The sequence below is a fragment of the Brienomyrus brachyistius genome, chromosome 15 (assembly GCF_023856365.1).
Source record: "Brienomyrus brachyistius isolate T26 chromosome 15, BBRACH_0.4, whole genome shotgun sequence".
NCBI lineage: Eukaryota > Metazoa > Chordata > Actinopteri > Osteoglossiformes > Mormyridae > Brienomyrus > Brienomyrus brachyistius.
In genome coordinates this window covers 18,539,224-18,551,993 of record NC_064547.1, presented here as the reverse complement: position 1 = coordinate 18,551,993, position 12,770 = coordinate 18,539,224, and the positions used below count along the sequence as shown (strand labels likewise).

Sequence of the window (12,770 nt, the reverse complement as noted above, 5' to 3'; positions counted from 1 at the left end):
ATCAAAAAGCTGCTAGTAGACCGTGGGAAAATAATTTTTAACTTTTCTTGCTGCCATCTCGTGGCCAAAAGTAGGTACTGCAGTTTGAAAACAAATGATTTATTCGCGAAATTGCAATACCTACTTTTGGCCACGAGATGGCAGCAAGAAAAGTTAAAAATTATTTTCCCACGGTCTATTAGCAGCTTTGTGTGGTAATTATTTGTATTAAAAATACATTGGACCAAGTCAAATTATTTTAATGAAGAATTAACATCAAAAAGCTGCTAGTAGACCGTGGGAAAATAATTTTTAACTTTTCTTGCTGCCATCTCGTGGCCAAAAGTAGGTATTGCAATTTCGGGAATAAATCATTTGTTTTCAAACTGCAGTACCTACTTTTGGCCACGAGATGGCAGCAAGAAAAGTTAAAAAAAAATTTCCCACGGTCTACTAGCAGCTTTTTGATGTTAATTCTTCATTAAAATAATTTGACTTGGTCCAATGTATTTTTAATACAAACAATTACCACACAAAGCTGCTAATAGACCGTGGGAAAATAATTTTTAACTTTTCTTGCTGCCATCTCGTGGCGAAAAGTAGGTATTGCAATTTCGGGAATAAATCATTTGTTTTCAAACTGCAGTACCTACTTTTGGCCACGAGATGGCAGCAAGAAAAGTTAAAAATTATTTTCCCACGGTCTACTAGCAGCTTTTTGATGTTAATTCTTCATTAAAATAATTTGACTTGGTCCAATGTATTTTTAATATAAACAATTACCACACAAAGCTGCTAGCAGACCGTGGGAAAATTATTTTTCTATTTTCTTGCTGCCATCTCGTGGCCAAAAGTAGGTATTGCAATTTCGGCAAGAAATCATTTAATTATTTTCAAACTGCAGTACTTAAATTTGCCACAAGACGGCAGTATAAAAAGTGAAAAAACATTATTTTACTAAACAAAAACAGTTTTTTAACGCAATAAAGCAATTTTAATATTGTTTCACTTTCCAAAAAAGTTTTCATCAATAATTACCATATAAAGCGGCCACAGGACTGTGGGAAAATCATCAATTTAATGTTAAAATTGCAATTATGGGGGAAAATGATAATCTGAATATTCTCATAAGGCCAGCAGAAGGTAGTATGTAAAATTAACAACTATTTTCCTTGTACTGGTTTGTAATTCTGCTGAGACCCCATGGGATTAATAATTTGCCCCATCTTGCTCTCCATAAAGGCAAGAACAAGCTTGGGGGTCACAGTGAAGAGACTGCTACCTTGAGGCCCCCAGGGTTTTCAGGTCTTGTTCAAAAGCCTGTGGACATGTGGCTATTCTGCCAATTCCGAGCACGAACCGTCGACCTTCTGATCACAGCCACAGAGTCTTAGTCTGCTGAGCTACACACTCATTATATGTATTTCACTCTTCTGACCCTTATTCTTAAATTGTTGTAGTGTTTCCATCATATGTAAGAGGGCCTGCCCATCAGAGTAATGTACATCCTGTGACATGTATTGACTATCAAGAGAAACTGAAACAAGGTGTATTAGGCTGTCAATGAGTACTGGACTAGGGTGAAAATCTGTCTGGTAATCTACCTATTAACTGGAAGAGTACAAACTGGAGACAGATCCCCTAATACAGAGGGATTAGCGTCTGTGCCACATCTAGAACCATTCAGTGTAGGAGTCTGGTGGTTCTACTGGATACTGACAAGTACCCAGCCCCTTTGTTCCCTCTGATAATCATCAGTCCTCCTCTGAATGCCTTCACCACTCTATTCCTGAATAGGTACACATTTAAATATGCTAGCAAGATCAAGGTATTGGGATAACCGTTAGGTTCGCTGTTCAGAGAGTTGCAGTGAAAACCATCATACACAGCGGCCCTATCTGGATAAGATTACCTCCCTCTGATCTAACGGGTCAAAATCAAAGGAAGGTGCATTGCAATGTCTGACACCCAGCACACTACAGCATATAAAGTACAGGTATCCATCGACTTCCGCATTTGGAACCAGGACCACTTGTTGCAAGTCAATTTGGGCGTATCTCAAGTTATACGAGAGAGGCAAGACATTAACGACAGTATACACAGTACTGAAATAATTATGTACATATTAAACCACAGCACTTAATAAACAGATACTGCACTTACATTTCACGAAAAAATAAAAGCACAGATTGCACTAAGAAATCAACAGATGCATGTGCTAGCAAACAGTGGGAGCTGAGGAAGAAGCAGTGGTGAAATACTTTATTGTACAGTACAGTAAGTTTCTTTTTATACAATGAAATAGCATACAGGGGGCGGCATGGTGGTGCAGTGGTTAGCACTGTTGCCTCACACCTCTTGGACCCGGGTTCGAGTCTCCGCCTGGGTCGCATGTGTGCGGAGTTTGCATGTTCTCCCCATGTCGTCGTGGGGTTTCCTCCGGGTACTCCAGTTTCCCCCCACAGTCCAAAAACATGCTGAGGCTAATTGGAGTTGCTAAATTGCCCGTAGGTGTGTGAGTGTGCCCTGCGATGGGCTGGCCCCCCATCCTGGGTTGTTCCCTGCCTCGTGCCCATTGCTTCCGGGATGGGCTCCGGACCCCCCGCGACCCAGTAGGATAGGCAGTTTGGAAAATGGATGGATTTGTGTTTGTTTAAAATGCCATTACCTGCTGCTTACTGGGCCGCTGAAAATGTCTGGCCCAGCTAAATGTCTTGGTTTGAAAATCTGGCCCAACTACTTTCCAGACCTGGACTAGCCCGACTGAATCATACACTAATGTTATTCTGTTGTGTGGGCTGTTGTGATAGGGAGATTTGCAGGATGCTGCACGACGGGTGGTGTCCCTGCTGCAGAATGCCCTGTCTGAACCAGCACCTAGAGACAGTGAGGGTTGTTGTTATCACCTTAATATTGTATATACGCAATCTGTTATTTCTTAACTAATTTAATTGTAATGTATTCTTCTGATATGTTGTGCACAGCTAACAAAAAAGATAAAAATGCAAAACCAAAGGAAGGCTTTCTTTTCTCTTAAAAGTCTTTTTTCTAAACCAACTGAGAGTCAGTTAGAGGGGTGTTCATTATCAGTATTGTTGCTGGCATTTCTGAGAATGTGCCAATTTTAGTCAAGTGCCTACTTTTCAAATGCAGTCCCTGGCCAAGATGAAGAAAGCCATTAAGTCGGGTTAAAACAAAGTTCATGAAGACTACATGATAATATTAAGCACTGACATAACAAACAACATTTTTACATGCAAAATATACAGGAAATATACCCTGCAACAGGGTAGGATAGACAAATAACCAAATACACTTGCAAGCCTGACCACTTTAGACCCCAGATTAGAAACTGCTGGTGAATGAGCATATATTTTTTCCAAGTTTTGTTTACTTTGCTGAAAGCAATTTAAGGGCTTTCAAGTTCTCACAAATAATAAAAAAAAGATTTTCCCACTATAGCCAGATCCAGTTTCTGTGTGTGGGGGGGGGGGGGGGTGACAATTTGTAGTAATAACTATTTCCTGCTGAAAAACACTGGTAAACTATCCACATGTCTCTGAATATCTGTGAGTCCAGAGACCTCCATGACACATAGATATAAGTTGCCAGTGTTGATCGGCAGGAAATCTTCTCCAAAGCCCCACCACCACCTCACACCAATTCACCCAGGGCTGTAGATGAACAAACTTCAAATAAATTTGATATTAATACAAACCGGATCAACTTGTGGTTTGTGTCCACGTGTACCAGAGACAAGGGCCCTGGTACAGAGTACATTCTGCGTACAGCACAACCAAGACTTGACAACCTTGATATGATGCCCATGGAATCAACCCTATGAATGGAGGCTGCAACTCTTCTCCACCGAACCCTGTAGCCCATTGACTGCAGCCTCCCTCTGACCATCCTGTAGCCTGCATTTGGTAGATCATTCTTGACAGAAGAAACCAAATTGTCAAGTTCCTCATCACTGATGGAATTATATGTGTCCCCAACACAGAGCTCATACTCTTTCATTCTTCTTAAGATTGTTCTTCTTGAAACACCCATCAGTGTGGCTATGCAAGAAGGAAGTTGAGTATGGAGCATTTCTTTCAAACGTTGTTCTTCAATCAAAATCTTGGGTCGTCCATTGGTGGCAGTGACTTCCTGTGTGACACATGGGGCTGGACGTTCCAGATGTGCCCTTACAAGGTCAAAGAGTTCTTGCAAAGCCAGGATGATAGCAGGAGGTACTTCAATGTGATTAGACAGGGCCTGCAGAAGATACAACTCTTGATGACAAAGGAACTCCAGGTAATCCAAATTTAGTGGAGTCACGCTGAATCCCATTTCCATTTTATGCAGAAGACTTTCGAGAAGGTGGTATCAGAGCTGTTCACAGAACAAATTATAGTTAATGAGGTGTCTTGAAATGTCTTGTCTCTGATCCACACACTAGGCCTACCATTCAAAAGTTTTAATTATGAAAATGAAATGTTTTTGTTTTGTGAGGTGCTTGTTCATGTATGATGATGAAGTATGACATTAGATCTAAGGACCAGAGTCAAATAAAGATATATTTGAGTTATATTAAGTTGATCACTTAAAAAATGACTGGGGAAATTCCATAAAAATCAGTCAACGTGCAGAACTCTCTAATGTAAATGTGCGGGATTGTATATGCCCTGCAAACACAACAAAACACTTCATACTGTATCTGCTAAGTAATAACGAAAGATACAATAATTAATAACTATTACAGACAAAAATAATCTGAAAACCCAAGGGGTGTGCATTGTTCCCTGTAGTCCACTGATCAAAGCACACTTCACTAGATGTGCCGGTCTTGTCTTATATATAAGAGAATGTACAGGTACTAATATAAACAGTCAGAGAATGTGAAATATGATACAGCGGTAGCAAACGTAAGATATTAATTAGATGCGCGCTGCTCACCGGAAAGTAATATGACAAATTTCTACTCAAGCGAATCTATACGAATCTATACACTTAACGCTGAACCGGTTGTACAGACACACCTCGATCATTGTTTATTGCATTCCACCTCCTTCTCCCCCCAAAACAAAACTCCGCCTCCCTGCCAAGTGCCGCTGACCTGCTGCTCAAATGACAGGATGAACACGGAGCTTGTGCTCTTCAGAGATCTTCAGTGTTCCCTTCGCCTGCAGTCCGATTTCTCACATAAGCAATGACCGCGGCCTCTGTGCTCTGCTTTTTTCAATGGCTCGGCCTCAGAAGTGTTTTGACGTTTCTCGTTGTGTTTTTAACATTAGGTGCCATAATTAAACAGAAAGCCCCTAAAAATTACCCCCCCGGACCCTGGTCGATACCTTTTGTCGGCGATTTATTTCGCATCGATTTATCAAAAATCCACCTTCAGTTTGCGGAGGTAAGTCATGTTTCAGTGTTATTGTTCAATTCTGATTATCCCTTTATATGTAATGGAAAAAACTACTTACATATGTACTACTTACATATTATATTTTAAATTATCATATTTTTAATTAAACTTGCTTTGCTGGACCATGGGAATCCAGATCCCACACAAAGCTAAGATCCACTACCCCAGATAAAATTTCCCCACCTGCAGGCGATGCTAGACTGTAGACACCTTCGCCTAAAAACGAACTTAACTATAATTATTTTTAAACAATATCACTTTTTCTTACGTGTCGTTGGAAGGACAAGTTCACCTTTATGTTAGTGGTGGCTCCGGATTGTTGATCTTTTTCCTCTATGAAATATAATATTGTGTTTCACTCGTGTGAATAAATACGTACTGAATATGGTGAATACAAGGTATGAACGTAGTAGGAAAATCAAAATGAATTGTTTGCTGCACAACTCCACAATGTAGCAAGATAAACTTTACTTTGGTGGGTCAAAGTCCCATGTTCCTGTAACAGAGAGCAATAGAAGCTGGATCATAAATAGCCTGTAGTTATATAAGATAATTACTCTCCGAATACCTGAAACAATATTATATTGTGCATTTGACATTAACAGTATTTTGTATCTTTTCTTTTAATCAAGTTGGCCAAGAAATATGGAAACATTTTCAGTCTTCGTTTGGGACAAAACATCGTTGTTGTGAACGGTTTTAAACTTGTGAAAGAAGCCCTAGTTGAACACGGGGAGAACTTTGCAGATCGTCCAGTGATGCCACTATTTGAAGATGTCGTGCATAACTGCGGTAATTTATTTTTTTATTTTTTTATTTTCGGGCAAACGAGAGGTAATTTTTATATATACAATAAACAGTAAAAAAATAAATAAATATTTTTTTTTTACCTGTTTATCCTGTGCTTTTGTTCTTGTTAACTAAAATGTTTTTACGGGTTCTGGTTTCTCATCAAGCGCGTAAACCAAAGAAGCGCTTTTAAAGCAAATTAATAATAATAAAAAAAAGTCAATCAATGCGAATCGGTGAATCTTACCATCCCCAACTGAATATTATTTGGGGGCATGTTGGGCTCTGAAAAGCTGTTTGATGTAAACATTAATTGTCACTGATGTGGTGCATTGCGGTCTACATACTTAGCCAAAGACAACTTCCATACAATATGTGTTTATAAAATACGCCTGGCTTATTTGAGAAACGGGAAACTCTTGAATACTTGCGCTAAGGGCACGGATGCAGACACCAAGGATGGTATGTGTAAGTATGGAGCAACTGGGATGGAATGAGACGAAGCCTTGTCTTTAATGTGAGAAGTATGGTGTTATGGCTGGATGCATATTACAACAACCAAAAATTTGATGGTTCTGGGACGTCCAGTTAAGTCATTATTCCTTCCCACGGCTCAGTGGGCAGTACTGTTATCTCACACACATTTGCAGGGTTGGTGGTTTAGATCTCCCCTTTGCTCACTGTATGTAGACTGAAATTGGTCAAAGGTAAAGACTCTTCCAATATTCCAATATTTCTGAAGATAATGCTAGTCACCCATTAAGATGACCTTAAACATCTCTAAATCATCGGTAGCTTCATATAGCTTTCTTTTCATTTTACACCACAATATGGTTGCACTTTTTAACTGCAGCCACTGTCTTGTAGCTGTTGGTATTCTCCTCAGTGGTTCTTCAAAAACGTACATACCTTCACACACCGCACCAATTGATATGTCATGTGTTTATTTGTGTTCAATCACAGAGCCATCATTTATGAGTGCACTTACATTATCATTAGCAAATTTTCTTCTAGTGTCTTCTTCAGAGTTTTTGTTTCTTTCAGGTCTGGTGGGATCCAATGGCTACCTGTGGAAACAACAAAGGAGGTTTGCTCTCTCAACCCTGAAGAACTTTGGACTGGGCAAAAAGAACCTTGAGCAGTCCATTCAGGTGGAGAGCACGTTACTGAATGAGGTCATAACCAATACACAAGGTACAAACTTACCCGAACATGGATGTTTGTCCCATGGTCATCTACAACAACAACAACAACAAATTTATTTTTATATAGCGCATTATCACAACATTACATTGTCTCAAAGCGCTTTACAGCATCCTCACCCAAAGCCCCCAGTGAGTAAGCCATAGGCGACAGTGGCAAGGAAAAACTCCCTAGAAGGGAGAAACCTTGGGAGGGACCAGATTCAAAGGGGGAGCCCATCCTCCAGTGGCCGGCAGGGAGAGTCAAATAGAGAGATGGTTAAGTGCCAGAGATGGGCCAAGTCACATTGTCCCAATCATAAGATTTGGGAAATAACTGGAGAGCAAGGAAGATGACAAGCCAATGCCGATGCCGAGTCTTCTTCCAATTGCCAGGCAACCAGAGGTAAGGCAGCGGGTCATACATGGAAGATCAGAACGGCGAGCTGGATGCAGGGACGTCACTGGTGGTGGCGACGTCACATGTGGCCGGGTGTGCTGGATATCTTGATAGATTGAGGTCTCCAGGCATCACCCCCCAGGAGGAGTAGGGGAAATAAAATGTACAATTAGGCAAAGTAGAGGAGGCTATTGGCAGTGCTAAAAGCTAGGTGAGTGCAATACGAAGTGCAATATTTGCCTCCAGCAAATATGGCTATGGCAGCATCAGTAGGAGGGAGAGGCAAGTGGGAATGCAGGCATGGGGAGTCCCTGAAATGTCAGCACTCCAGTTCCACAAGAGATTGCGAAGCTAGAGTGACAGCACTGACAATCCAGTTCATCCAAAGCAAATGGCACCGATCCCCACCCAGCTCTACACCTCACACTACAGGTCTGACTGGGAGTGAAGAGTTAGCTAGAGGTAGAACTAGTGTCCCTATACGCTAAACTAAACAGGTGTGTTTTTAGTCTGGACTTGAATATTGAGAGTGAACCTGAAACCCGCACATCCGGTGGAAGACCATTCCACAGCTGAGGAGCTCTATAGGAGAAAGCTCTGCAGCCTGCCGTAGCTCTTTCTACCCTAGGCACTAACAGATATCCCATGGCTTGAGAGCGAAGCAAGCGTGGAGGGTTGTATGTGGTCAGCAGATCACTAAGGTATTCTGGTGCAAGGCCATTTAGTGCTTTATAAGTTAATAGCAGTATTTTATAGTCAATTCGAGACTTAACTGGCAGCCAATGAAGAGAGGATAAGACGATCAAACTTTTTAGTGTTTGCTAGAACTCTGGCTGCAGCATGCTGTACCATCTGAAGTTTATGCAAGATCCAGACGGGCAACCCGATAGGAGGGCATTACAGTAATCCAGTCTGGAACTTACGAAGGCATGTATTAGTTTTTCTGCATCATTAAGTGAGAGCATCTTACGAAGCTTGGCTATGTTCCGTAGATGATAAGAAGTATTACTAGAACTGCATTTTATGTGAGCATCAAAGAATAGATCTGAATCGACAAGAACGCCAAGATTTCTAACCACCATGTTAGGTTGTGTAGGAAGGTTACCAATGTTGAGGTGGTGAAACTTATTTCTTGCAGCCTTGGGACCAATTACCAGAACTTCTGTTTTTTCTGTGTTTAACATAAGGAAATTTTTTGCCATCCAGCACTGGATATCTAATAGACAGTCTTCTAACCGAGATAGCAGTGATATATCATCAGGGTTAACAGATATGTACAACTGTGTATCATCTGCATAACAATGAAACCCAATACCATGATTTCTAATAATGTTACCAAGAGGTAGCATGTACAGGGTAAACAGTAGCGGGCCCAGGACTGATCCCTGTGGGACACCATATTCAACTTTAGTGGCCTTGGAGGATTCATTGTTCACATGGGCATACTGATAGCGATCAGACAAATATGAGCGGAACCAAGAAAGTGCTGTCCCTGTAACGCCAACTACACCTTCTAACCGGTCCAAGAGGATATTATGGTCCACAGTATGGAACGCTGCAGTTAAATCTAGCAATACCAACAGAGATACACAGCCACGGTCAGAAGCCACAAGTAAATCATTCATCTAGTCATGTAAGATGTAGCCCTTTGTATAATCTATATAAATATTCCTGTTTGTTCATTTAAGAATCATCATGGCTTGCTATGTTAGTAAATATCTGAAATGCAGTACAATACAATCCATTGACACACAGAGCTGGATTTACTGTATAACTTGATGCAAATCCTTCCCTTAGGCCAACCATTTGACCCTCAGTTCATCGTGAACAATGCCGTCTCCAACATCATCTGCTGCCTGGTGTTTGGGGATCGCTTTGACTACAGTGACAGCAACTTCCAAACTCTGCTGAAGCTGATCAATGAAGCTGTCTCTTCAAGTGGAAGCATTTGGGCTCAGGTTTGCTGTTTGTTGTAACAAACCTCATTGGCAGATCAACGCACGTGCTGACCGAGGCTACAGCCTGCGGCCTTGACAAAAACAAATGACTATTTAATTGATGCCAGCAACAATTAATATTGTCAGTCACCCATCAAACTCAGTGGGCGGGCTCTAAACACAACGTAACGTCTGATTGGTTACATTGCAAGTCACAACAGATCACAAACTTGATTAATCGCTTAGGAACTGTCCAACTGGAATGGCCTTTGTCTTAAATCAGTCAATCCTAATTCTAGTTACTATGGTTACCAAACAGTAAAGATAGGACCTGCCAGTTGGGAAGCCTCGGTAATACGGCCCCAGCATGGAAATGAAAAATGTGGTTATAAATGAGAATTCAATAGACTAGGCTAAATCGATCTATTGTGACTGAGTTTGCAGTGTAACCAGTCAAATGTTACGTTTTGTTTTGAGCTCGTCCACTGAGTTTGACAGTTAACTTTGACAGAGAGTTTCAATGGCTGCTGGTAAAATTTACATGGCTATTTAAATAATCATTTCAATGACATTTATAAAAAATAATTTTAATGACTATTTAAAATATAATTTAAATTGTCATTTAAATTGCACATTTGTTTATTGAATTTTGTCACAAAACACCCTTCAAATCCGGAAAAATGCCTCGTGGTGGGCGGGAATGCCAACCCCCAAATTTGCAGATTTCACTGACAGCACTGAGCCCCCCCTCCATGGTACATTTTTGTCCCACCTTTTAATTTTCTCTCATTTGTCTTTCAGGTCCAAAATTACCACAAGAGGCCCTCTGGGGGCCCCTTAACCATATCAGTCTGGGGTCACCGGAGAAGTTAATCCCCCTCTGCACATTACCTAAGTAACTCTTTTTTGGTTTGTTTTAGATATATAATATGTTCCCCTGGTTGATGCGGAGAATCCCTGGTCCCCACAAGAAGATAGTGTCACGCTTTGAAACTGTGGTCTCGTTTGTCCGGCTGAAAATTAAGGAGCACCAGGAAGACTGGGACCCCTCATCTCCTAGAGACTATATAGACAGCTTCCTGTCGGAGATGGAAAAGGTATCGGGCCGGACAGTTAACTGTAATTTCATCACAGTAATTATTTAACATATGTTTAAGGAATCTTTTCTGTGGCTTGGTTTGGATCCTCACTGTGCGTAAGCAGTTATATACATTTAATAGGTGAAATACATTCTCTTTTTGCTTATTAGTTTGACAAAGTAGAATGATGGAAATAATTCATATGGAACTCAATGACAGTGGAAAAATTCCAGTTTCAAAACAAGCATCTTTATCCCCATGACAACAGAGTAAAGTGTTTTTTTTTGTTCCAGTGGAAAGATGATGTTGATGCTGGTTTTAATGAGGAGAGCTTGTGTTACTGCACCTTCGATCTGTTCCTGGCTGGAACTGAAACTACATCTACAACTCTGTACTGGAGCTTGTTGTACATGATCAAATATCCAGACATACAAGGTTGGTTTTTTTTTAATAAACCATATTTTGGAAGAAAAAAATAGTCCTGTAACCACTGCAGAGAACACGTTTACACTCTGTGATAAGCACGTTTACACTCTGTGATAAGCACGTTTACACTCTGTGATAAACACGTTTACGCTCTGTGATAAGCACGCTTACGCTCTATGATAAGCACATTTACACTCTACGATAAGCACGTTTACACTCTGTGATAAGCACGCTTACACTCTGCGATAAGCACATTTACACTCTATGATAAACACGTTTACACTCTGATAAACACGTTTACACTCTGTGATAAGCACGTATACACTCTGCGATAAGCACGCTTACACTCTGCGATAAGCACATTTACACTCTGATAAACATGTTTACACTCTGCGATAAGCACATTTACACTCTGATAAACACGTTTACACTCTGTGATAAGCACGTTTACACTATACACATGATAAGCATCTTGTTTTTCTGTATACTTGTATATGGAAAAATGACAAAGTTCACTTTGATTTTGATATAATGTTTCACAGTTCGCTTGATTTGTCTGTTTGTACCCTGCTCTCTTTAGAGAAGGTGCAGGCTGAGATAGACAGTGTGGTTGGACGGTCACGTCAGCCCAGCATGGCAGACAGGCCGAACATGCCGTACACTGACGCTGTCATCCATGAGATACAGAGGATGGGCAACATTGTACCACTGAACGTTGTACGTTTTACTACGAAAGACACCGAGCTGGGTGGATACACAATTCCAAAGGTGAGGAATGAAATTCCGCATGATGCTTGTTATAGTCATTCATGGAAAGCTGACACCTTGACGTGTTCTTCCCATTTGAGGTTATCCTCATAATGTTTCAGGGGTATTTGTCTGTGCTTTAGGGGACGACGCTGATGGGAACATTAGACTCTGTGCTCTTTGATGAGACTGAATGGGAGACTCCCTTCACCTTCAATCCTGGACATTTCCTGGATGCAGAGGGGAAGTTCAGGAGGAGAGATGCCTTCCTGCCCTTTTCAGCTGGTACAATTTCCTTTAGATCTCATGATTCCTACTGCAGTTGCTTCTTTATTGTTAAATTGTTAAATCTTCGTTTGAAGGTGCATTTAATAGGATCATCGTAAATACATGAAAGTATTATTTTTGGAATTTTAAAAATGTTTTTCCACAGGGAAGAGAGTGTGCCTGGGGGAGCAGCTGGCTCGGATGGAGCTCTTCCTGTTCTTCACCTCCCTTCTCCAGCACTTCACCTTCTCTCCACCACCTGGGATGGAGCCTAGGATGGAGTTCAAATTGGGGGGCACCCGCAGCCCCAAACCGTACAAGCTGTGTGCCACCCCCCGCTGAGTTATTTGTCGGAAATAAGTCACTGTCAGTTAAAGTTTATTCATTTCATGTATTTGTTAATTCTGAGAACAGCTGATAGCATGATTGGATGTGTGTGTGCCCTATAATGGACTGGCATCCTATACAGGGAATCTCCCGCCTCCTGCCCTGTGTTTACTCGGTTCCAAGCCCCCCCCCCCCCCAATTACCCTATACTGGATATGTGGAAACATATCA

General features: G+C 41.1%; 1 protein-coding gene across 2 annotated transcripts; it reads left to right on the top strand.

Moving 5' to 3' along the window:
- The first annotated feature begins 5,077 nt into the window (after window positions 1–5,077).
- On the top strand, window positions 5,078–12,734 carry LOC125709307 (cytochrome P450 2J2-like). Of its 2 annotated transcripts, none has more exons than XM_048977605.1 (9): window positions 5,078–5,374; window positions 6,019–6,220; window positions 7,220–7,369; window positions 9,554–9,714; window positions 10,614–10,790; window positions 11,066–11,207; window positions 11,779–11,966; window positions 12,089–12,230; window positions 12,379–12,734. In XM_048977605.1, the coding sequence occupies exons 1-9, from the start codon at window positions 5,174–5,176 to the stop codon at window positions 12,552–12,554; spliced, it is 1,539 nt and encodes a 512-aa protein (XP_048833562.1). In that variant the 5' UTR covers window positions 5,078–5,173; the 3' UTR covers window positions 12,555–12,734. The 2 variants fall into 2 exon arrangements, with proteins under 2 accessions (XP_048833562.1, XP_048833563.1); XM_048977606.1 differs by having other exon boundaries at window positions 5,080–5,374; window positions 6,019–6,178.
- The last annotated feature ends 36 nt before the right edge of the window (window positions 12,735–12,770 follow it).

Excerpts from the sequence above, each read along its gene's own strand:
- LOC125709307 (XM_048977605.1), top strand. The coding sequence starts at position 5,174 with ATGACCGCGGCCTCTGTGCTCTGCTTTTTTCAATGGCTCGGCCTCAGA. Across the intron at positions 6,221-7,219 it reads TATTTTCGGGCAAACGAGAG|GTCTGGTGGGATCCAATGGC; the intron begins GTAATTTTTATA and ends TGTTTCTTTCAG. Across the intron at positions 10,791-11,065 it reads TCCTGTCGGAGATGGAAAAG|TGGAAAGATGATGTTGATGC; the intron begins GTATCGGGCCGG and ends TTTTTGTTCCAG.